Raw genomic sequence first — 24,450 nt, 5'->3', positions numbered from 1 at the left:
AATCGCGGGAGTCTGTTCAGTTCTTCGAGTTCGTTTTCAGCCCTCCTGGCATTATTGCCTCTACTGGGCTTGTTGTCAGTAACTTGATTCCCCATCCATCTTCTAGGACAGATTTTGCTCCGTCTGGGTAGATAATTCTGGTGGCCTTTCTCCCTTTTCTTCATGCCATCCATGCTGGCACTCTATTAGGAATGATGACACGATTGGGGTTTTTTCCTTCTTTCTGCCCGCCTTCTTCCTGGGATAGGTACTGAACCCAATGATGAGAAAACCTAGATGTTGTCAGATGGGAAGGGACCACCATTGCCGATCATTGACCCGGGCAGAATTCCACTTTGTTCGTAAGGTAGGCGAAAGGCAGTAAACCGGATGATTTTTCCAACATTTTTTTTTTCTTTCCCTCTTTCGAAAAAAGTTTCCGACGAGACGGGACCCCGCTGTTCATCTCGTCTCGTCTCATCATTCCATCCATCCCTTCGGCATCGCCTCGTTTTCGCAGAGTTACTCGTTTACCTCTACGGAATATCCAGCGGGAGCCCACCTGGCACCAAGCTGCACTTGAGTTCTTGGACACCCCCCCGTTCGGCGCCGATCGCAAGCTGGTCAACGCTCCCGATCAAACCCCCCGGGATCCCGTGCATCATATCCGTAGGAAACTCCACCCTTGAACCTACGGAGTAGAAAGCTTTTTTTGTCAAGAGATATGCGCGCTGAAAGTTTCCCGGAGAAGACCGCTCGTCTTTATCCCACGCGTGTGACGAAAACTCTACTTGTTCTCTCTCTCTCTCCCGAGCGAGCTGTCATTGCCAAATAGATTGCAGTAGAATGATGAAGCCGACCGGAAGGAAGGGAGGGCATGAAAACGGCCTGCAGGATTGGGGGCCGAGGGGTGGTGTGTGGTGGCCTGATGTTTGAAAGGTACCTTACTGCGTGTATGAAGTAGGGGCGCCCCGGTTATGTGTGAGTGTGCGAGTGGTGCTCAGCTACATACAGCCTCCGAAATCTGGGTTGAATCCAAGCTGTGGTCCTGCGTCTCTCGGATTTTCTTTGGGTCTCCATCTTGATGCGTATGCTTGCTTGGCTTCTCCATGATTGGAGAGGAAATACAGGAGAGTGTGAGATATGATGCAGCTTTTTTTTTTTTTTTTTTTTTAAGTTTGGAAAAAGAGAAAGATGGGGGGGGGGGGGAGTGCGCCCTGCTTCTGCGGCCTTTTGAAGTGCATCCCTTTACATTGTATCCCATCACCCTACTACGAATATGTGAGGTTTTTTCCCCAGTGCGCCTATTCTCCCACCCGTGATCAGGATTCCGAATTTTCCCATCGTCCTGCGGTTTGCTCTCCTTTCAACTTTCCCAGTTGGTTTCAACTTGGAAAGCGTTTGGAACTCGATTATGTGAGTGCAAGGGAGGGGGGTTGCCTTTGTGGACTCCTCCTCTTTTCCGTGTGTTCCTGCTTCTCTGCTGTTGGTGGTTGGTGCCCCGGTGCCGGTGCTGCTGGCACGAAAATCTCATTGTTGGTCGTCCGCGAGATTCAACTTACTCCGTGCTCCGTACACCGCGCATTTCGAGGTGTCCGCCCCCCGGGTTAAGTGGACTCGAACCCTTCCCCGGGACGCCGATCGAGTCGGATCCCCCTCTTACTAATCGAAAGGGCCCCTTTCAAGTCATTCGTGTGTGACGATCCCGTAGCGCAACTTACACTACGGAGTAGAAGAAATAACAGGACTTGAAAGTTTTGAGATTGGACATGCAGAAGGGGAGGAAAATTTGGGGATAATTCCGTATACACGTAGGCAACTGAGACAATGAGATCTGCTCTGCAGGATCGACAGGTTTGTGGGGGGCCAGATACGGGTGTTCGTGTTCAGAAAGGCTGTATAACATACAACCCGGGGACGATCCTGTTGATCTCATCCGTCTTTGAACACGGAAGACGGACGCAGAAGGAAATAAAACATGGCATTTGGCAAAGTGTACAACTATGGAACTAAGACGCAGTCAGCTTAGAGAAGGACAGTTAGTTATGAGCTGCTCATATAGTGATTCCCTGCAGAGCCCACAGAATAATCAGGTGTGTAGAGTCCATTGGCATACGTCCGGCGAGGACTACATTTTGTGACCATTCATGTTAAGTAGGCCTAGAATTCTATACATGCAAAAGAAGCAAAGTATGTACATTCGATTCCAGATCAAAGTCCCTTGGAGTAGACGTCGGGGAGTCAAGTGACCTGAAAACTCAATTGCCTTCAATGAAGAGCAGCGTCAACGAAACCGAGTTCGTCTGACAACCAAAAGGCCGAAATCCTCGGTATCCCAGAACCACCACGTAGGGGATACCTCTCTCCCGTCCCTGTGTCCGTGTTCCAGACGAATAGTGTGCATTTTTCTCAAGCAACCCTCCTGAAAAACGCCATGCCTGATTTTTAAGAAATCCCTTGAACCCTCCCTATGCAGCCATAAATGCCCTTCTAACATCCTTGTATCATGAGAATCGTGTCCATCGTTTTGTCCCGCACCAAAGGCGGCCGGTGGAGGGCTTTCTTCTTCTTAAGCGAGGTAGCGATACGTCGGCGTCGAGGCATCCTCTACGCGCTCGAGATACTCTCGCACAATCAAATCCTCGATTCGCTTTTTGATGAGACTAATCTCGGGTTTGAAGCGACCGCTAAGTTGATCAATGACCTCTGTAATGAGCTGCGAATGACCAAGTTCCTTGCGTTGCCTATGATGGTGTTAGTTTAGCCAAGAGACAGAACATCAAGTGGTGGGTAACGTACTTCATGATGCGGACAAGAGCGGCATCGATAACGTGGGCTCGAGTCTGATTGTTCTTCTCTTCGGTTGCCTTCCGTTCGTCGTCGCCCTCAACCTTGCTGGTAGCGTTGATGATGGGTGCCTTGATACGGACAGTCTTGCTGACGAAAGAGGCGTTGAACTTGAACTTGTCGCCGGCCTTGATGCCCTTGGTTGCGGGTTCCTTGGTGAGCACTCTGGCCTTGGGAACGATGGACAAAGAAGTCAGAGTTCTCGCAAGATCTGACATCGGGATGTTGGTCTTGGCTTGAATTTCCTCAAGAGAAAGCTCTTCGCCCTCCTCGAGTTCGTTGAATAGCAACAGCACCACCATGCCATAGGTCGGCACGTTGATCTCGTACTTTCGCTCTCGCGCCAGGGGTCCCTTGCCTCCTGGAATCGCGGGGAAGGTACACCGAACGTCCGCGCTGCCGGTGGACCCGAGCCAAGTGAGCTTGCGGCCGCTGCGGTTGGTGAGGTAGTACTTGAGTAAGCTTTCCTGGAGACGCTTGATATCGTCAGGGAAGATGCAGCCACCACTTTCAGAAAACTGTGAGGTGCGACCCATGATCTCGGGAGGCCATGAGTTGGTAGTCAAAATGTTGACAGCCAGCTCGATCTGCTTCCGAGACACGTCGCCCAGTCCCCTAATATGGTCGCGATAGCCTGAAGTCAGCTCGGCAGATGATTCCATGTCTCTGAACATGCCCTCGAACTTGGCCGTGAATTGGTTGCCCAACTCCTGCTTCATTCGAGAGATCATTGACTTTTCAACATCATGACTCTCCGATTTGTTGTTGAGAAGACGCTTGGCCAGGTGCTTCTGGTAGTAACGCTCGAACAGATCCTTATCTGAGAGATACCGGATCACAGTAATGGCCTTCTCCAACACCGCCTCGGTTTCGGTCTCAGTCTTGCCGCGAATGCCGCGTCGAAGATTATCGTCAATGAAGAGCGATACGTATTCAGAGCTCTTGGTAAACATGTTGATGAAATCGGAAAAGCTCTTTGTGAGCGAGGTTTGGATAATCAAATCCTCTTGGAAGCACTTTTTCCACAGATTATCGAACTTATCCTTGAGCTTGAGCACGTCGTCAACCCACTTGATCGCCGCGGCCGTCTGCTGAGCCGATGAGCTCAGCGCCTTGGCCTTCTCCCCGCCCTCATTATCTTCTCCGTCGGCCGGCGCAGACGCTGCAGAGAAATTCGTCTCCTTGAGCATCTGCTCAATCTCGAGTCCCAGTTCGACCGCCCGTGTGGACAGAATCTTTTTGAGAGATGCCTTTTTGGCATCAACCCTTGATACCAGTTGGTAAAGAATTGTGAGCTCTTCCTCACGATCATAATTGACCATGGACTTGAGCCCACTTCCTTCAAGGTTCAAAAAATCGTCCAGATGCGCCGAAATCAACTCTTCCTCAACGACCTTGATGGATCTCTCTCTCGTCTCATAATGGATAGTAGTGTCGCATCGGTCGTTTTCTTCTTGTAGTCGGCGCTGAGTGTGCCGCAGCCAGGCGCCGGCGTCAGCCTCCCGGAGCAAGCGTTCACACTCACGCTTGTAGTACGTTCGCTCGGAGTCAAGGTAAGCGGGCTCGAATACCGTCAAGTACAGCTTCTCTGCCTCTTGCTCCTCGTCCGACTCGTAGAGAGAATCGAGCATCCTTATGATGTTGCGCAACAAATGCCGATCGATGGTGTCACCATCGCGCTCCATGTTGACGTGATCGAGGATGACCGAGTTGAGGATATCGAATACAGTATATTGACCTCCTGAGTTCAGTGACGCTCGCAGAATATGGTCGCGGAACAGGCCAATCGTGGCGGTGTAGATCGACGGCCGACGAGCATCCTGTGTGTAGCCGCGGTCGAGGTACATCAATATATCAGCCGTCATGTTCATTGACGTGTTGTGATGCTCCCATGATTTTCTGACGCCGCTCAGAAAGTGCTCGCCCATCTTGCGTCGTTCGTTGACTGAAGTAGCCGCACCACCCATTGCAGCGCTAACGAGGTTGGCCGTGACCAGCTTTTCGATATCGGGAATGACGTGTTCGGAGAAGTACTGCTCTTCGAATTGCTTGACGCGGTCGTAGAGCATCTCACCCTTTTTCTTCAGGACTATCTTGTAAGATGCTCGGTAAAGCTGCTCGAATGAGAGTGTGCTGCAGTTTTGGTTGTGAATGTCGGTCAGGGCTTGCTTCAGTGTATCCCAGCACTGCTCGAAATCGCTCGTGTCGATGCCGGATGTCAACTTTTAACGGGTTAGTTTATGTTCTGAAAGTCTTGCTAGTGGTCATCCAAAGCATCTCAGCGGCCGCCTTCAGCTCGACGGTTCCTGAACAGTATATACATGACGTGTGCGTGATGAACGGAGACAAGCATGCAAGGATCACAGTTGTAATAGACACAACACTCTGGTCGGCGCTGAAGCCATCACCACATAAGGCACAAGAGGCAAAAGACACACATTGTAGCTACAACAGGGGTTGACTGCTGGAGTTGGGAAGACTTACTCGTCCGGGGCGGCGCGGGGGCCGAATGCGACCGGCCCGCATGGCTGTACCCCCTCCACCTCTACCAGAAATCATCGTGTATGTATCTGTGTATGTCCTCGAGTCGTATCCGTACTATCGCTGCGGAATTCGGTCGTGGTTGGCTGATCGTTTCAAGTCGAGAAAGCTATCGTGGGAAACCTGAGTCGGTGGCGGCGGGGTAGCTCTCGTCAGAAAGTGTGGCGGGCAACTGAGGGATGCTGAATAAAAAGAGGAGCCAGGCTGCAACGCTTCGTGAGACATAGAAGTGAAAAGCCGTGAAAGCCAGAAAAAAAGAAGACAGCCTGGCTATTGCAGAAGAAGCTGACCGCGTCAAGAACTGCGGTTTCTGCGGCAGAAGTCGGGGTATTTAATACAAAGCATCTCGGGGAAGGAAACAATCTCGGGATGTAAGTCGCAAGTTCAGCGAAAGCCACAGCAGGGCAAGGCTGCGGAGCCCCGAGGCCGGAATGGTCCGCGCTTCCCACACGCGAGGCGGAAGGAGCGACCGGGCAGTTGGATCCAATCGATTAAGTCCTCTATCCTTGCGCCTCACAGCGCTCTAATTGGTTCATTTGGATTGACGCTCGGGACAGCGCGTCTGCGCCACAAGTGGCGGTCGTTTCCATCGTTTTCTTTGCAGGGGAAAAAAAATTAAAGAGCAGCAGTGACACTCCAGAAAAAAATGACGGCATTCCCAGTCCACTTTGAGAACAGCTCAGTCAAGCTCTATCTAGCTCTCCTCCCACAAACTTCTACATCAAAGGCTTCCACCACACACCAGCGCAAAGCCATCACTACCACCACTATCCTTCCCTTCGAAAACGCAGACGACACATCACCATGGCCTCGCGCTCAGCATTCACAAAATTCGCGCCTGCGCTGCGACAAGCTCGCCCAGGCGCCTCGCCCTTCAAACGCAACAGCACCATCCTCTCAGCCCTCCAAAATCAACAAAGGCCACCAACTCCCCTGCAACCCACAATCGCCGCGCGCTTCGCCCACACAGTCCCGAAGCCCAGAGCAGCGCGCGAAGCCGAGGCAAAGACGCCCGCACAGATGCGCATGGAGACTTCGCCGCACTACCAGCTCGACTTCACCTGCGTGCCGTGCGACACTCGCTCCCGGCACAAGGTCTCCAAGCAGGGATATCATCACGGCTCCGTCCTCATCACCTGCCCCTCATGCCGCAACCGCCACATCATCAGCGACCACCTGGGCATCTTTGGCGATCGCAAGGTCACCGTCGAGGACCTGATGCGCGAGAAGGGCAGGCTCGTCAAGAGGGGCACACTGGGCGAGGATGGCGATATCGAGTTTTATCCCGACGAGAGCGCTGCTGCTGCTGATGGTGCCGATGCTGATGCTCAAGCTGCGGAGTCGAAGAAGGATGGGTCTGCTTGAAGGCTTTGGAAAACGACTGTAAAATCTGTACAATATGTATGGCAGACTCGATGAGGGCAGTCGAGGCCTCGTTCTGCCAATGGATTGGATGATTGCATATAAAGGCGTTTCGGATACCCATCGACACGCATGGGAACACTAAAATGGCGGGACACAATGTAACAACAGAATAGATCTCACATATGAACGGGCAATGGTCAGCCCCTGTACTATATAAATACAACCCTTTTAAACCCTCTTGAGCACCCTTTCTTTTTAACCCCCTTCCAGAAACGCCAGCCCATGCAAATTTTTTTGACGATGATTACCACCCCTTGTACGCCTGCCTCTGCTGCTTGTGCTCCTGGCCCCTGACCTTCTTTCTCTCCTTCTTCTTCTCCGTCTTCTTCCTCTTGTCCCGGCCGTACTTCTCCGGCTGCGCAATCGCCTCAATCTTGCGCTTGCTCGACCTCTGCTGTCTCCTGTTCCGCACCTCCTCCCTGATGGACAACAGCTGTTTGGTGTACTCGGCCGTGCCAAACTTCTTCTGGAGCGAGTCCATGAGGATCTGCGCCCTCGTCTTGAGCGCCTCGAGCCTGGTCTTGAAAAGCTCGTCCGTCGAGTAGGGCACAGGGATGTTGGGGTCCGTGAGGTTCTGCAGAGGGTAGAGAATCGTCTTGAATGAGGGCTCGAGGTGGTCCTGGGGAACGCGGCGGCAGATGGTCTCCAACACCTCCATGGCGACCGTCTTGGGCGTGATGGCGGTCGACTTGGGCCGGACGTCCTTACGCAAGATGGACGAGAGCTTCCAGAACAAGTACTGCAGATCCTTGCGGTGCTCCTCAATTCTATCCTCTTCCGCCTCGGCTTCGTCGCGGTCGCCGAGAGTGTCTGCTTCGGGCACGGTCTGCACCTTGACGGGCAGACGGGGGCCAAGGAAGATCAAGATCTGCTTGATCTCCTCGGCAAGCGCGTCGTCGATCTCTGGTGTTCTCAGGGCGTACAGCGTCAACCTCACGAGCTCCTCCAAGTCCTCGAGCTCGAGGTTCAGACCATGAGATCCTTGGAGTACTTCGCCTGCTTGGCTTGGCTTGCCAGCATAGTCCGCCAGGAACGTGCTCAGTACCTTGGTGGCGCTAAGCTTGACTGAGTTCTCGGGGTGTACGAGGCAGCCGCGGACATCGCTCCAGAGTTCCTTGGACTCGGTAGATAGAAGTCTTGCTGGGTACTTCTCCGTCAGCACCTGAAGGTCGCGAAGAACCGTGTTGAGAAGGTCTTCATCGGCAACGCGGATATCGCCTGTACCAACAATCTCTCCAATTTTGGCGAGAACCAACTCCAGCTCCTTCTTGTGCTTAGTCGAGGGCTCCTTGGCTTCGAAGAAGAACCCGAAAGCTTGCAGCGAAAGCTTTGTCACCGCTTGGTTATCCTCCTGCTCAACCCATGATCGGAGCAGCGTCATGAAATTTTGTGTTCTCTCCTTATCAGCCTTGCGGAACATCTCCTTCACCAGTTCCCCGGCAGCCAGACAGCACTTCTCGCTGTCGTCGTTGGCAAGCACCATGACGAGGGGCAAGAAGCAAGTAGAAATGACCTCCTGCACGAAGTCGTCCGCAGACTTCATGAGAAGCAGGTGAACCACCTCCATGACGGACAAGCGGCCGCCTTCGCGGTCGTACGTCAGGTTGGCGACAACGAAGTTGAGCTGCTTCACCCATCGGGCCTTTCTCTGCGGGTAGTCCTTGAGGAACTGGAAGAAAGCACCTCTCGCCAGATCACGCGTATCCTTGTCATCATTCGTGATCATGACGGTGCCGACGTAGTCGAGGGTATCGTAGACAACTGCGGTCTCGATCTTGCGCTCGAGAACAGAGCGCACAAAGTTGAAGGTGACGTGACGGTAGAGAGTCTCTGTGAGGTCGTCCTTGAGCTTGCCGAGGAGCATGTCGATGGCTGCGTCCTTGACGGGGATGTCCTTACGCTCGCGGAGGACAACCGAGAGCAGCTTCAGAGCCGCCTGCGACAGGTCGGTTGTAGTTGAGGTTGACATGGAAATGCTCTTCGTCGCCTCCTTGACTGCGACTTTGAAGAGTTGGATGTCCTCGTTGTTGTTGAAAGGCACCTTGACAAGCACAGTGAGAAGCTTGAAGGCTGCGACCTTGACGTCATCCTCCTCGCCGACGATGGCGTCTCCGAGGATGGGCACAAAGCCACCAATGTTCGCGCCAGTACGCAGGCTTTCGTACTTCTTCCATACCGACCGGAGGATGTCAAAGGTGAACTTGACAAGCTTGAAGGTGTATTTCCCAGCGGTGCCAGAGTTGTCCTTCTTCACGCCCTTCTGGTAGAGGTACTTCTTCAGGCGGAAGTCGATCTTGGGCTGCACCTCTGGCTTCTTGCTCTTGTAAACTTCTTGAATAACCTCGTAGCAGAAGACGAGAGTGTCACGGCTCTCTGCGGCCGGGTTCTGCATGAGACCGGCGGTGATTCTTGCCAGCAGAGTGTCAATCTTGCGGACCAACTTGAGATCCACCTTCTCCATGAGGAGAGATTGCAGAGGGTGGACGAGCACGACAAGCTGGCTGATGGAGGCCGACTTGGCAATCAACTCCATGGAATCCTGACTCTTGCTTGCCTTGACTTCCTTCATCTCACTGATGTAACCTTCGGCATCCTTTTCTTGACCGGTAGCGCCAAAGATGTCGTCAATGATGATCGCAACAATGGCCCGGAGAGTATAGTCGAGATCACCCTGCTGGAACTGAGGAATAACCTTGAGGAGCATCGAGTGTAGGGTATAAGACATGACGTGAAGTTGGTAACCTCGCTTGAGAGCGCCGCGCAATTCCTTCAGGATGAAGCCAAAGTAGGTCGGGCCGAGGACCGATGCGATTTGCACAAGAGTGTCTCTGGCCATCTCACGAGCATCCCAGGATTTACTGCGCAGGATGTGACAGATATCGGTCAGAACACCAGCAAGCTTCTGGCCCATTTCTTCGGACGGCAAAAGCTTGAGAAGCTTGACGATGATGACACCGACGGGTACACGGTAACTGACCTCGGACTCATCCTTCTCGTGGATATGCTTGACCAGAGGAGGGAGGAAGAGGTTATTGACGTCCTTGCTGAGCTTTTCTTGTGTGGGAGTCGTGAGTACAAGTCTCTTGCTGGTAGGCGTGGAGGTTTCTGAATCATCAATCTGCATCGCCTCGACGCCCTTCTCTTCGACTGCGAGAACGAGAGCATCGCAGAACTTGGCAAGCAGTCGAATCACCTGCTTCTGGTTGTTGGGCTTGGACTCGACGTAGCTGATGTACCTCTGCAGAATAACACGGTAATGCTTCCAGTCCAAAGACTGAGCCAAGTTGCCGATCGTGTTGGTCGCCTCGGCACCCAAGCCCTGGTCGTCGCTACCTTCAGCACGGCCAAAGATAAAGTGCTCGAGAAGAGGGATGAAGAACTGGCTCAGATTCTGGCTGCCAAACTCCGAGGTGTCGTTGACAGAGTTCAGCATCTTGATGGCTTCCAGCTGGCGCGCCGTCGCAGGACTGAGAATGTTGAAAAAGAAGGGCAACTCAGACGTCTCCTCTTCCATATCACTGACCAAGAGCCCCTTCATATCCGCAACAGGCTCCCAGGTTGGCATCTGCGAAAGAATGTAGCCAAAGACTCTCAAGTACTCTCTCCTGACGATGGCAGACTCCTCACGAGCTCCAGTGTAGATAGAAGGCAACAGAATAGTCTTCAGATGGGCTTCGAAGCCGCTCTTGGATGTCTCGTCTGAGCAGGCCGCCACCTCTCTGATAAACTTGCGCAGGGAGTCTGCAGAGTTCGATGCCAGGATACCGTATTCCTCGTCGGAGCGGATATAGTAAATCAAGTTGTGCAATAGAGGAAGCCACTGCTTAACATTAAAAGGTGTTTCCGTGTTGGTGATTCGGTTGAAGGCGGCGAGCCGCTTGTCGTAATCTGGCTCGTCGATGCGGTTCGGTGCGAAGGCATTGAGGTCACGGCAGATTTCGGCAATCTCCTGAAGGGTCGTGTCCTTGTCAGCCAACACCGTGAGGACGCGGGCCAAAGACTGCCTGTTGTCCCTGTCTTTGAAGTAACTGAAGAGCGAAGACAGGGTCTCAAAGATGGCAATATCAGCAGTCTTCTCTTCCGCTTCCTCGGAGCTAAGGATGGTAATGAATCGCTCCAGAATGAGGAGAATCTTGCCCTTGGCTCTGGGGTTGACTCTTCTCGGAGGCTGATTGAGGAGGAAAGTTGCGATCTTGAGTGTCTCACGCACGTTCGCCGAGGTCTCAACAAGCGGAGAAAGCTCGACAATGGTCTCAATACAAGACTCGAGCAGTTCATTGCTCATGGTTTGCGTCTCCAGCGTGGTAGTGACGGTCTTCAACATCAGCTCCATGTTTGCATCCAGAAGCTCAGTACGAATGAGCTCATTGAACTCGGATTCCACAGCTGGTGCCGCTGCTAGCTTGATGAGGTTGCGGATGATGCTGAGGGCGAAAATCTTGACGTTTTCCTTCGCCTTGGGCATCGACACGCACTCGACAACCTTGGGCAGGATCTGGTCGTTGATCGAGATGAAGAGTGCTGCCTTTGGCAGCTGAGACCAAGTCGAGACAAGCTGCATGATGCTAGAAATTGACTGGGCCGTCTCAACGGGGAGCTTCTCGATCCTGGGAGCAACGACCTCGTTGACAATGGGTTCAGAATATGGTGTCCAGTTGAAGTCTTGGGCATTGCGGAACAGTGCAATGAGACACTTGACACCGACAGTCCGAATGGTCTTGAGCAGAGACTCCTGAGATTCCTCGTTCGTTTCCTCCACCTCTTCATCTGACTCGACGGTAGTTGACTCCTTGAGCCGTCGGCATGCAAAAATGAGACAGTACAGAACAGGATTGAGCAGTTTTTCAACGTACGGACCCACGTGCTGCCCCAGCTCATTGATAAGGGGCAGCATCATGTTCATGAAACCAGTCTGCTTGCGAACGGGAAGAATTTCTCGGTCAAACAAATTGGTGCGGAAGCCGGAGTCGTCAACGACACGAGCTCCTTTCAGACACCCAATAGCGATGTCCAAGAAGCTGCCTGTATCTTCAACGCTGAGGGTTCTTAAGACGGCCAAACGAGTGGCCTGAAGACCATGTCGACCACTGGAAACACCCTTTTTGGAAATGGTCCGTCCGTACAACAGCCGCAGAAGAACAGGCATAAGCTCTCCGCGGTGTTCAGGTTGGATCGTTGATTCGCCTTGGAGGAAGACTGTGAGTTCGTTCTTGAATCTGGCTTCATCGAGTAGGTACTCCAAGTTCTCCTGGTAAGGCCGAACTCCCGCTTGCTTCCAGGAGAGGATAGCTTTCAGCGCCAGCTTTTGCACCTCCACATCACCATTTTCCATGAGGTGAAGCAGTGCAGTGTAGACCCTTTCGTGCTGGTAGAGCGCTTTCGGGTTGATGAAGAGAGCGAAAACACCAACCAACGCCTTGCGATCGTAAAGAGACCAGTCTTCGCTCTTGACTTCAGCATCCTCATCATCCTGGCTTTCTGACGAGTTGTCTTCATCAACAGCAGCCCAAGACAGGAAAAAGGGTACGAGTTTGCGAGAGCGCTTCTCGGCAAAGTGAGGCATGGCAGTAAGCACCTTCAATGCCTGTGCTCGAGCATTGCCAGCGTGAGCTTCGACAGTCTCCTGCTGCTTGTCAAATGACTGCAGCATGAGATCGATGGCGTTGTTGACAACCTGCTCCACCTCCTCCGCCGTGCTCCAGAGCTCTTGCATGTGCTGGCAGTCAAAATCGGTGATGGCTTGGCGACCCTGTAGTGTGGGCTGACTGAGTGGTCCAGACCATCTTGGAGAAGGTGTCTTTAACCAACTGAACGCGGTCGTCGCAATAGCCTCTTCGCCAGTCTTGGTAGCGCCAACCAACTTCAAAGCTGTGATGGTATCGTCCCATAATGGGGAGAGCTTGACCGTCAGCATGCCGAACATGAAGGAGGGAATTGCCCTCAAGAGCCACGAGTTCTCGCTCAATTGTGAGTAATTTTGTCCAAGTTTGCGAAGATGCATCGCAATATTCCTCAAGCTGGAGGGCTCCAGAGGGGTGTTTCCGATGTCCAGCATAAGAGTGAGACAATGGTATTCATCGGGAAGTGACTCGAATTGCTGGAGGATCTTGAGAGACGCAAGACGGAGTTCATGCGAAGGTGCCGAGAGGTTTTCGATAAGGGCCTCAACAACCGGATCCTCTTCTGAGCCCTCACTGCTATCACTGCTCTGACGGTCGACGGGAGGCGGTTGGTTTCGTGTGAGCTCGGTGTAGGTGAGATAAGCTTCCAAGAAGCCCACCGAACGGCTGAACCTGGGAAGAGCAGCACGAAGGAGCGGGTCCAAGGCTGGATCGACTGGGCCCGCCGCTTTGCTCATTCGCAGGTACGCGTGGAAACCCTGGCTGATGCTGAAGTGAACCTCGTCAGACGCCAATGTAGTTGAAGGCTTGAGCGCCAGCCTCAGTTTCCGAAGTAAAAGTTCCGCAATCTTCGCATTGGCTGAGGGGTGAACAGTCGTCGAAAACAGGAGATCCAACAAGGCAGAGTACTTTGGCAAGCATCTGTCTCTCCATGTTTGAGGGTCCTTATCATACGCGCCGCGCTCGGGGAAGGGCGTGCTTTCGAGTCGCTCAAACTTCGACACGATCTGGTCCTGCCAGCTGCGCGGGAGGTTGCACGTCTCCTTTGCTCCCGGCGAAGGTAGACTTCCGTTTTGCACCATGCGAGGAAGGAAAACACACAGCATATCTTCGTTTTGACCATCGGACCAGTGACTGACGATGAATCTATGTCTGGTTAGCTTCAAGGAGCCCAACGGCAGAGTGAAGGCATATATACCTTTGGAAATATGTCTGGAATAGACTTCGGAATCGTGTCGAGTCTAGCTGGGAGAAGTAGGCACAGAAGGGAATGTACCACCTCATGAGCCTCTCCCTCTGGAGTGCATTCATGAAATCCTTCATGCAGGGAATAAGTGCTTCCACCGGCGCTTGATGCCAGACAATCGCAGCATTGACGATGACATGTTTCCATACAAGATCCAGCTTATCTTCTGTCACCTCAGGGGCATGTTGTGTCGTAGAGACCAACATGGCAGTCAAGTTTTCAACGAGAACGGGCCAGTTGCTGATGCGGTTTCCGTGACGAACACCCGCTGCTGTGCCAAGAACCCTGATCAGTGGGACAAACTTCCAAGTCTTGCTTGGCTTGGAGTCGTTCAAAGCCGCCTTAACTTGCTCCTGAATTGCCTCGAGAACGTCGGCGAGATCCTTATCGTTCGAGTGGTGGATAATGCTGGTCAAAACACCGCATACCAAGTCGGTCCACGTCGTAGTCTGTGTGAGATCCGCTTCCGTCTCGGGTATCGCCTTGAGGAGAGACACAAATAGGGCCGGTCCGGTCGAGTGAATGGTCTGGCCGGGACCCTTCATGGACTCTGCAAACATGGTCATGAGGCCATCCTGGTACAGCTGGAATGAGCGTTCGCCGACACTGCTCCGGAGATCGTCTCTTGCGTGGCTGACAATCGCGGTGAGGGCGGTCTCTCGGTGACCGGGCGCTGCAGCCTTCTTGATCAAGAAACTCAAAGCTTCGGCGGAGAAACGGGCAATGTGAGGAGGATGACGAGCCTTTCCCAAGAGAGGTGCTACAACATCATATGTTGGTCGCAGATTAGGCACAATTAGCCTAGACAGGTATTTGAACAGGAAAGCCAGCGCTGCGAAGGTCCATTCGATAACGTCAGCGTCTTGCGGCTTGGCGGCAATGGCAACAATAAGATCGAGAGACTTTGCGTAGTACTTTTCGAACCTCGTTCCAATATCATGCGCAAATGCTGTGAGCAGTTCCAGGAGCGGCTCTAACATCTCCTTATCCTGCTTCGCCAGCGCCTCGGCTAACAAGTTGAAGATCTTCTCTTCATGGTGCAGAATCTGGGCCAGCGTCTCGCTCATGTACCATGCTTTCGTCTTGACGTCGTAGAATCCCTTATAGATATTAAGTTCTGACCATTTTTGCAGGCCAGTTCGGAAGTAGGAGGTTGTGGATTCGAGGTCTTCGGCTTCGAGGTCGTGTCGGCGGACTTTTCGCAGAGGATCGAGTGCGTTGAGTTTCGCGATTTTGGCTGCGAATGACTCCCACCGGTGGTTCTTTGAATGGGGAGTCAAGTTCTTGCCCTTTCGGGACTTTGTGATCCGCCCTGATGAAGTGGAAGGCATGTTGGGCGGTTTGACAGGTGTGATGTGCAAAAACCCGTCGTGATCGCCTCCCAGCTTCACTGCTTGATCGCGAAAAAAAAGTTCCCCGCCAACTCTTCAGAGCTCAGCCAGAAAATTGAACTTTTTTTCTGTCGGCAGAAGGTCGGCCGATTACGATAACTGATAAGACGTATCTTTAATGGATCTCGTCCAATGATTGAGCTTGGATATAAAGGGGCCCACATTAGGTACTTTCGTCGCACGCATCTTCCGGTCGCATCTTCAACTCCAAGCTTCCTCCACCAACAACCTGACCTCCAGCCACACAGCTTCAACCTCTGCACCCAAAGTCTAGAGGCGCAATGGCTGCACCCAAGGTGTACGTATCACACGAGTTGCAAGTGTATATGCGCAACGTTTGAGACTAATCAAAGCTTTCAGAATCGTTTTGGGAAGCCTCAATGGCTCGCTGACACCTGCCTTCACGAAGCTCGCGACCCTCCACGCCAAGAACAGCTTCAACTTTGCCATTGTCACAGACAATCTGTTCAGTAGCGAAGACGATACCACTGTCGATTCACTTCTCAACGGTGAACTGAAGGTCCCCCTTCCTGTCTACTTCACTGTCGGCACAGCACCCCTTCCCCCAAAGATCGTTGCTAAGATCGAAGCCGACGAGGAAATCTGCGAGAACCTCCACTTCCTCGGAAAACGAAGTATCACGAAGACGTCAGAGGGGGTCAGAATTGTCGCACTCGGTGGAAGGCTCGACAAAGATGTGGTCGGAGGGCAATCCAAGGAGCAGCACCTCCCGTTGCACACAGCGGACGATGCGAAGTCGCTGAAGGGTGCAAATAAGGCCGACATCCTACTTACGACCATCTGGCCATCTAGTGTCTGGACAGGGTCCAAGGTCGCTCTTACCCCAGAGAACCAGGCAGTGATTGAAAGCACGGCTGAGGTTGCTGAGCTGTGTGCGACCCTGAAGCCGCGATACCACTTCTCGTCTTCACCCACCGAGTTCTTCTACGAGCGAGAGCCTTTCGTGCACCCTCTCGAGGAAGGCGCAGAGGATGCGGCTGTCACTCGCTTCATATCGATGGCCCCCTATGGAAACGCAGCCAAAGCGAAGGCGCTATATGCATTCACAATCAGCCTTAACGAGACCAACGTCGAGAAACCCGCCAACTCTACTTTCACGCCCTTCAGCCAGAGAAAGCCAAAGAGGCGGGCGCAGGATGAGGGCTCCTACAGCCGCTTCGCCAACGGAGACGACGATGGCCGCCATCACCGCCGCGGAAATAAGCGCCGACGTCAGTCGCCTCCTCCCGGGCCGGACCGGTGCTTCTTCTGCTTGAGCAACCCCAACCTCGATACCCACATGGTCTGCACCATTGGCGAAGACAGCTATCTTGCTACTGCCAAGGGCCCCCTAGCCACATCCCAGACCTTTGAGGAGCACGGTATCAACTTCCCTGGCCACGTCATCATCACGCCTCTCGCGCATACACCAACCGTTCACTCCTCTGGCGTCGAGAGCTATACCCCTGAGGAGGCGGAGAAGACCCACAAGGAGATGACCCGTTTCCGCGAGGCCCTCCAGGCCATGGTATCGGCCAAGTCGAACCGCAAGCTGGGTGCCATCACCTGGGAAATCAGCCGCGGTCGCAATATTCACGCTCACTGGCAGTTTCACCCTATTCCCGCGGACTTTGTCTACAAGGGTCTTGCCGAGGCCGGCTTCCGGGTTGAGGCCGAGAACCTCAAGTACCCCGAGTTTGAGAGCCGCGAGATTTCGTACGAGGACCAGGCCGACTTTGGCGACTACTTCCGCATCTGGATCTGGGCAGACGACGGCGAAGACAGAATTAAGGGCTCTAGTCTCGTGATGAAGCTCGATCCCAACATGCGCTTCGATCTGCAGTATCCGCGTAAGGTTGTCGCGAAGCTCCTCGGTCTCGAGAAGCGTTTTGTCTGGCAGGACTGCACGCAGACTAAGGAGGAAGAGGAGAAGGACGTGGCAGCTCTCCGCGAGGCTTTCAAGGAGTGGGATTTTGCGCTTCAGTGAGGCGCGCGGCACATCTAGCGGCGATATCGAGGGCGTTTGACAAGTTTGAGCATGATTACATCATTTTCCTGGCATGGCATTTGGCGTGGGTGGCGTTTGGGGGATACCCAGGTAAACTGCATATCTTTGCTATATAAGCAGGCCAGCAGTGGGAAGAGATTATCATTTGGCTTTTCAAAGTTACTTTTTTTTACGAGCGGAGGCATATCACAAGGAGCAGATCTATCCATGGCTTCATTCGAACCGGGGATACTGGGGAAAGCTACGTTGCTTCATCGCGTAGGGGCTACGTTGGACCTTCATAGACGGGCGAGTTAGGCCTCAAAAAGTTTTTCTGAATCGTTTCCATCATTCTTGATCTCTGGTCAAATTTCATCTCTGCTCATTTCGCCAAGGCATGTGGTTCGAGTCGTGGATCCCATCACGGGTCCCATCACGGATCCCAATTCCATTCAAATCAACTTTCGAATCTGAGATGAAGCCAACGATGCAACATAGCAACATAGCAACATAGCAACCGTAATGCCTCGTTAGAAACCCCCACAAAAACAGCTTTTCTCATCATGAAAAAGAACAAAACATGCGTAAGCACGGCAAAGGCGCTCTCGACGCCCGAATAAGCTTCTCCCTTGCTTGCCGCCACAAATGGACCCCTGATTTGTCTACATACTATCCATCTTAGGCAAAACTATCCACACGTGCAGGTGTCAGAGCCTCTTCGGGACATACCCGCAAGGGAGATTGAGACCAAGACCTTTTGACTTGGGCCCATTTCCTCTCACCGTTTGCCACTTTTCCCCATTCTCGAGATTCAACCTCGGACGGGAAAAGATTCAAGACAATAGTGACATCCAACTGAGATGGCCAAGGCCATTTTGCTTTCCCGAAACACAAAGAATGGCCTTCTCAGCGGTAAATCACCTTTATACGCGGAACTACATCACGAAGTTCACACACTAGACTTTCCAGAATCCACAGCAAAAGTAGTGCAAACAGCACCTAGTCTCCAAGCTATACGGCTCAAGAGATTCACACAAAAAAAAAGGACTCAGCTGAGATGTGACTACCCATAATTTGAGAGATGACAACAGAAAGCCGAATCACAACTATTGACATTCTCTCGCCGTATCCCCCAACGACGCTCACCTACCTACCTACTTCAACTGCCCACCTCAAGATTGGTGATTACGGCATCTCCCACCTCTGAGACAAAGTCTCGCCCAGGGAAGAATGTAGACCACAACGGAAGTGGCTGGACTCTCTCTGACGAAATTTGGCTCACTTGACTCGCTTGCATCGTTTATCCTAAAAGAGAGAGAGAGAGAGAAAAAGCCACTGACGAACCACCACGCAAGGGAGAGAGAGCGCGGCTCAAAAACAAGCCACAAAAGAGCCCGAACCCGAGCCCAACAACCAAAACAAACAGCCCCAGCGTGTCCGGACCGAAACGTCTTTCTTCTTTCCGTCCTTCTTGAACCCTTCGGTGAGCTTTCCTATTCGGGAAGCACAAGTCAAAACCTTGGTGCTCTGGCGGCTCTCAGGTTCAGTCGGTGGTGTGAGATGATCTGGCCTGTCTTTTTGGGGCTACTTCTCACCTACCTTAGCACGTGTCTTTAGTAAGGTAAAGTAGATATTCTCTCCCCCGACGCCGAGTCCTCAGAACAAACGAAAAGGGACAAAGAGAATAACGCTGGAACCACACCAAAAAGCTGTTGAGCGGCTGGCTTGTAAAGTTCTCTAGAGCCTACCTAGTTACCTTGCCCCATATGGCTTCAAACAATAGTACCCGCACAAATGCACAATACAGCCGCTCATCTAGCCCGGCACCAGAAACGTGTCTGCCCGCCTCTGACTCTAGGATACTCTACTGCTGCCGTCTCCCATAGTTGGACGGGACGCTACTCTTCTTTGAAAGATGATCCGTTACCATCCGTTCTTCTCTTTGTCTATCGAGAACGAAGAAGCCGGTGAGGGATTTGTGATGAACAAGGGGGAAGAACTTGTCCCTCTGTCCCTCTGCAACTCTGAGTCGTGCGCGCCAACTCTTGACCATGACACGACACGTTCACAAAAACCTGGGCCGGAAACGGCAACACGCCGCGTGGTCATTTGAGTTGGATACTTCACCTGGCAAGGACACCTTCGCACGCACCATACTCATTATCTTGTATGGAGTTTATTCATCTCTTTGAATTCCCATGTAGCGAGCATCACAATAGAGAAGGGGAACAAAAGGCCCATAACCTTGAGCTCCGGACTCGGTCAAGCGACTAGTCCCTCTCCTCTCCTGGAATTGAAATCTGCCCAAGAATGCTCCAAGAAGACCCTTCCTCTCCATCCCTCAATGGGGAAAAAAACAAATTGTATCAATGAATGGATTTAGCATACCTCCTCAGCAGTCAAAGAAAGGACCGTTAGGCCTGTATCACCGCTCGCTCGCGTGCTCGCGTGCTTACGCCCACCCTTCCTTACTACCCCCAAAGAAAAGCCACATCTTGACATTCTTATCCAAAAATAAGCAACAGACGTTAGGCTGATGGGACATTGAGGCTGGCGGGAGAGTACGAAGTAGGGGGGGAGGAAGAGAACAAAGCCACCCCTCCCATCCTTCCACGCTAGAACATTCGGCAGAACAACCCAAACATCTTGACCTTCAGCCCCCCCCCCCCCTTACCTATCCCACCTAAACCTCACGACACGCAAAGAAAGGCAAAGCCCGAAACAACCCCAAAGCCCAAAGACTCTAACAATAGACCCTCAGATCCCAAACGCCAAAACGGGGAGAATAACATATACACACAGAAGAAAGAGAGAGAGAGAGAGATCCTAGCGCGGAGGCTACGTATGAACTAAGGAGTAAACTCCGACCCTAGCTTCGGGAGATGAAGAGGGACCGAGCAACAAACAGATCAAGGCGTGCGAGGCTCTCACTTGCATCATAACCCATCCGACAAACCCCAATCACTCACAACTCATCATTCCATCGGGCCTTGCTTAGGGAAGAATGGAAGGGGGTGATAGGACCGAGTTTGATACCACCGTCATCTGCCACCTGCCAAATCTCACCGTCCATCTACAGTCTAGACAAGGGTTGAAGCCTAAAGGGGGGGGGGGGGGGAAACACCACGATGTCACAGAAGACCTCGCTTCGGTTCGAAGAAAAGAACACCAGTCAAAGCTGACGTTGAATCGTGAAACTCAAGTAGTCCATACGGGTCTCGCGGTCACGGGAGCTTCCCTGCACAGTAGACTAAAGGGAACGGATAGAGCCTCAATACGAAGTCTAAAAAGACACATTCGTGGGGGACGGGCCCCCAAGTTTCGAAACACCCATAATCCACAGTTCGGGACGAACCAGAACAACCACAAAACCTCGGACCTCAAAAGTTTCGCACAGACGATCCAGCCATCAGCCGGTGCGATCTCAACGGCTTGAGGTGTTCATCGGGAATGGCTCAGACAAACGCGCTCGCGCACAACATGTAGACAAGCACGCGCTCGCGCGCGCGCATACCATCACAGCCGCGCCTTGAGCACGTGTCTCACGAGTCCAAGCAATGATGAGCGTGTTCTTTTGTTTGTGTGTATTTTCATTCAATTGTTATGAGCTAGCCCACAATGATCCGACCATGGACCATTGGTGTTTGGTTGGCAATTTTTTGGTCTTTGCATCGCCAGTACTGTACAGAAAGAGGCAATGGATTCACCCATGCCGGTATTGCACCAATCCAGCTTCCAAGCTTGCAGTGCTATCTCCCCCATTGGCCAATGTTACAAGGCATTCCCAAGCAACTGCTTTTCATCCACTGTACTAGCTTCTCCGCTCTTTGCATGCGTTCTTTCGCAGCTACTCCTACAATATACACAAGGAGGTGGAGTCCTCCCTAAAGCTCAACCATCGGAAGAAAAAGAGGTCCGTGGGGCTTCTGTTTTGAAAAAATGTAAAGGGAATGGGGTGTCGAGAGGTCTGTGAGTGCCATCCGATGACAAGGATGTCGGGTATCCGGCGTTTGGATAGAAAGGTGTGTGGTATCAGGTGAAGATGGTCAATGGACCGAGTTGAGCACAAAGGAAAAAGGGTCCGCCGATGGAGGGATGGTCCGAGAAATAATACTCCGAAAATATGTGGAGATTCCGACAGAAGAGCAGACAGACCGAGACGTCATACTGAAATGCTCCCGCGTCTGAAATCTGTGGAGACAGACAAGCGGTGATGGTGATGTTGTTGTCGTTTGTTTGTTGGTATATGTGTGTTTGGTTGAGGACCATCCTCCTCGGCGGGATGCAGAAGTCTTTGACAAAGGAAAAAGAAACAAAAAAAACCAAGGACAATGCTGTAAAATGCCGACAGGGAGCCATCCCAAGATGCCAGATCCAAAGTGGACTCCGTACAACCATATCGAGGCGATGCGGGGACAAATATGCCAAATGCGTCTAATGCCGGGTTGCTGGTTTTGTTGTATGTTCAAGTTGCAGAACGAGGCTCGTAACGAAGTTCTATTAGCGTAACAATTGAGGTCATCGCGGCCGTGAGCGTTGCGTTAGCTGCTGTGTAGTCCGGATTGGTAAGGGTGGAAATATAGGCAGTCGAATCGAATAGGGGTTCGTTGAACATGTGCAGGAAGAGACGCGAAAAACATCGACAATCAGGCTGCTGTGGTTCGCCCTATTAGGGATGTCGAGCAAACAGTCGACAAAACAATGGACAGCTTCGAAGTCTGCGGAGACCTCGAATTCCCCCTCTTGCCAAGCAAGGAGATCTCACCCCTCCACTATGTGCAGCAGACAGTGGGTGTGAGAGGGGCGCAAAAAGATGTATGTGCTAGTAAGACGCCATGCGTCGTGCATGGCATCGCTCGCCGAGGATTGGAGAGTTGCCAATCATGGCGATGGGATCTTGCCGGAAGCTGATGCTGGGTCTGAGGCCACTGGGGCGCGCTGGAGCTGTGGGTGATTGGTCGACGCAAGAGTCGCGCGAGCCAAAGGCGAACGTTTGCGCTCTGCCGAAGCCCTTGCGAGGGTTCTTGAGGCGGCCAAGTTCGCGTTCGCAGGTGCGCTGGTGAGCCTCATCCGACATTTCCACGTAGTTTTGGGGATAGCAACGGCAAGGGTGCTCGGCGTAGAAGCCGCTGTATCCTCCTTCAAGAATATACACGTCAGGGTATGTGAGTCGCGGGTAGTGCTCGGCGTTGACAGTCCTGTCCTCGGAGCGGATATGGCGAGCCATCATGGGGGCGCGGTGCGCCGAGTATTCGCAGTGGAAGATGAGGATTGTTCTTCCTTGCATGGGGTGTTGGATCAGCTGGGAGGCGAGGAGGTCCTTGCTGTTGTAGTTGACAGCTCCGTCAATGTGTCCTCCGTCGTACTCGTACTCGAAACGGCAGTCAATGATCATCTTCTGGTCGAACTTGTCACTGTACTTTCCGTCCAAGAGATCAATCATGGTGGCCTTTGTTATCCGGGGAATGGTGTCCGTGGGGTCATCGGCGAGGAAGTGAGGTAGGATGGGCTCCTGGACATCATCGGCATCCATGCTGGTAACAGACTCTGGGGTGGTGGGCGAGGAGTCGCCGCCTTCTGACTTTGCCTTGGCAACATCGCCAGGGTGCTCAAACATGCTCAAAGAGCGACGGAACTGCTTGCGGGGACGCATAAAGGGATTTGAAGGGCGACGGCTGTGACCGTTGCCAAAAGGGCTGTTGCGGTTACCAGAGAGGCTGGAGAATTGAGGACGAGGACGAACGGCACCAGGCACGGCAGGAGTAGGGCTATTCGCAGTCTGAGGTCGTCGTTCTTGAGGAGGTGATGTAGCATCGAAGCATTCTCCCAGGGACATTGCGCTGTTCATATGCGTCAAGCGATTCTCACCAAATCGGAAAGTGGGGAGTTGGGTGTCTGTGTTGGAACGGCCGGGAACGCCACTAGTTGAGTAGCCTTTCATCCGAGTCAAGGAGGGCCGGCGCAAAGCTGGCTTTCTCCGTCTGCCCCCTGAGTTAGACGCGACCCCTTGAGCTAGGAGGAATGTGGCAATCAAACTTACTCGGCTACCAGTGGCTTGGGTGGCTCCAACGATGCCTGCCGAGGAATGGGGGCTGGCGAATCCAACATCATCTCGTCGTCCTCGCCGGTTGGGGTTGATCCCGGGGTCGGTGACGTTATCGCGATCTGGGTCATGAACGGGAGCTTGTGCGGCAACGGCGAGACATCCATCAAATCGTGGGCAGGTGACGATTCGGGCAGAGGAGGCGTAGTCACGTATTCTGGTCTCACATCAGCTTCCTAGTCCCATTTCCTCTCTTTTGTGCTTGCAATCCATAGAAGAACGTACCGTAGGAATCCGCGTCACCCATCATGTTTGACGTGAACAAGGCACGACGAGGTGTGGGGAACTTGGGACTAGACAGAACGTTGTTAGTTGACGGTTTTCCAGACTGAATTTATTGGATGCACGTCATCGTACCTCGCCTCGGTATCCAGACGGAAGTTTTGTGAGAGATCGGCGGCCAAACTAGCAGCGGGCGAGGAACCGTGAACGTCCTTGACATTGAAGTAGTTGTCGGGCCTGTGAAGGTGTTCGCGCAGACTGATGGGTACGGCACCAGCGAAGGTGTTGGGGCGAGGGCGGAAAAGATCCTTATTTCCCCAAGAAGGAACTGCCATGGGACGGTGCATAGCCGCCAATGGTGATGAAGCCTCCATGATTGTGGTGTGTGGTTGTCGGGACCCGATCGTGGGAAGCGAAAGTATTTATTGCGGGTGGTGATGGGTGTTAGTGGTGTCTCTTTTTGTTTCTTTGGTGTGAGTGCTGCGTCCAAGACGATACTCGATATGTCGTGACGAAAAAAAGAGGGACGATCGTTAAGAAGAGGCCGCAATAAGCGAATGTTGCAGCAAATCCCAAGATGAATATCTGTTTTAGCCGTTTCCACTCAATGGAGAGGGAACAAGACGTCGCGACGAGTATGAATCGGAGGGCGGCGGTGATGCAAGCTGTAGAGAGAGGCTTCTTCGATCTCGAATCGAGCGTCGATGTTGGCTTGATGGGATTTCGTGGCGGCGGGGGTTTTTCGAGAGGGCGCGTGCAGCAATGCAGCTGAGATGGAGAAAAAAGACTGGCCGTTCGTTATTGCGTCGGTGCAAGCAACATTTGAATACCCGAGGAATGAAATAAAATGCGTCCTATTTCTCCTTGATTCATGAAACGTATTTTTCTTCCTCCCAGAGAATATCGGTCGAGGTCGAAGTCGATATCGAAGTCGAGATCGAGGTCGTTGGCGGCGTCTCTAGCTGGGGGGGAGAGAGAGGCGAGAGAGGCCGGCGGTCCACGATGGGGCCTTGGGTGGTTGCAAGGGGAACAAAGGTGGGCGGATAATCGTAGGTGGGAGGGAGGCGCCTTTTGCATGCAACTTCTTT

General features: G+C 52.7%; 7 protein-coding genes across 7 annotated transcripts; 3 read left to right on the top strand and 4 right to left on the bottom strand.

Moving 5' to 3' along the window:
• Window positions 1-2,548: 2,548 nt before the first annotated feature.
• Window positions 2,549-5,352, bottom strand: CPAR01_05627 (Cullin family protein; the record flags this gene model as incomplete). Its single annotated transcript, XM_060489903.1, has 3 exons — window positions 2,549-2,723; window positions 2,779-5,048; window positions 5,311-5,352. The coding sequence occupies 3 exons, from the start codon at window positions 5,350-5,352 to the stop codon at window positions 2,549-2,551; spliced, it is 2,487 nt and encodes an 828-aa protein (XP_060351369.1).
• An 819-nt stretch (window positions 5,353-6,171) lies between these two features.
• CPAR01_05626 (DNL zinc finger) lies at window positions 6,172-6,732 on the top strand (the record flags this gene model as incomplete). Its single annotated transcript, XM_060489902.1, has 1 exon — window positions 6,172-6,732. One exon carries the CDS (start codon window positions 6,172-6,174, stop codon window positions 6,730-6,732), a length of 561 nt encoding a protein of 186 aa, XP_060351368.1.
• A 304-nt stretch (window positions 6,733-7,036) lies between these two features.
• Window positions 7,037-14,990, bottom strand: CPAR01_05625 (down-regulated in metastasis; the record flags this gene model as incomplete). Its single annotated transcript, XM_060489901.1, has 2 exons — window positions 7,037-13,559; window positions 13,612-14,990. 2 exons carry the CDS (start codon window positions 14,988-14,990, stop codon window positions 7,037-7,039), a joined length of 7,902 nt encoding a protein of 2,633 aa, XP_060351367.1.
• A 341-nt stretch (window positions 14,991-15,331) lies between these two features.
• On the top strand, window positions 15,332-17,037 carry CPAR01_05624 (uncharacterized protein; the record flags this gene model as incomplete). Its single annotated transcript, XM_060489900.1, has 2 exons — window positions 15,332-15,348; window positions 15,411-17,037. 2 exons carry the CDS (start codon window positions 15,332-15,334, stop codon window positions 17,035-17,037), a joined length of 1,644 nt encoding a protein of 547 aa, XP_060351366.1.
• A 3,697-nt stretch (window positions 17,038-20,734) lies between these two features.
• On the top strand, window positions 20,735-21,010 carry CPAR01_05623 (uncharacterized protein; the record flags this gene model as incomplete). Its single annotated transcript, XM_060489899.1, has 1 exon — window positions 20,735-21,010. One exon carries the CDS (start codon window positions 20,735-20,737, stop codon window positions 21,008-21,010), a length of 276 nt encoding a protein of 91 aa, XP_060351365.1.
• A 59-nt stretch (window positions 21,011-21,069) lies between these two features.
• Window positions 21,070-21,435, bottom strand: CPAR01_05622 (uncharacterized protein; the record flags this gene model as incomplete). The annotated part of the gene is made up of 1 exon (XM_060489898.1): window positions 21,070-21,435. One exon carries the CDS (start codon window positions 21,433-21,435, stop codon window positions 21,070-21,072), a length of 366 nt encoding a protein of 121 aa, XP_060351364.1.
• A 424-nt stretch (window positions 21,436-21,859) lies between these two features.
• Window positions 21,860-23,736, bottom strand: CPAR01_05621 (rhodanese-like domain-containing protein; the record flags this gene model as incomplete). Its single annotated transcript, XM_060489897.1, has 4 exons — window positions 21,860-23,018; window positions 23,078-23,297; window positions 23,366-23,433; window positions 23,498-23,736. 4 exons carry the CDS (start codon window positions 23,734-23,736, stop codon window positions 21,860-21,862), a joined length of 1,686 nt encoding a protein of 561 aa, XP_060351363.1.
• Window positions 23,737-24,450: the final 714 nt, after the last annotated feature.

This window comes from Colletotrichum paranaense (assembly GCF_030867605.1).
Source record: "Colletotrichum paranaense strain IMI 384185 chromosome Unknown Scaffold_4.1, whole genome shotgun sequence".
Lineage (NCBI taxonomy): Eukaryota > Fungi > Ascomycota > Sordariomycetes > Glomerellales > Glomerellaceae > Colletotrichum > Colletotrichum paranaense.
The sequence above is the reverse complement of the archived record's forward strand: the minus strand, read 5'-3'. Positions and strand labels throughout refer to the sequence as shown.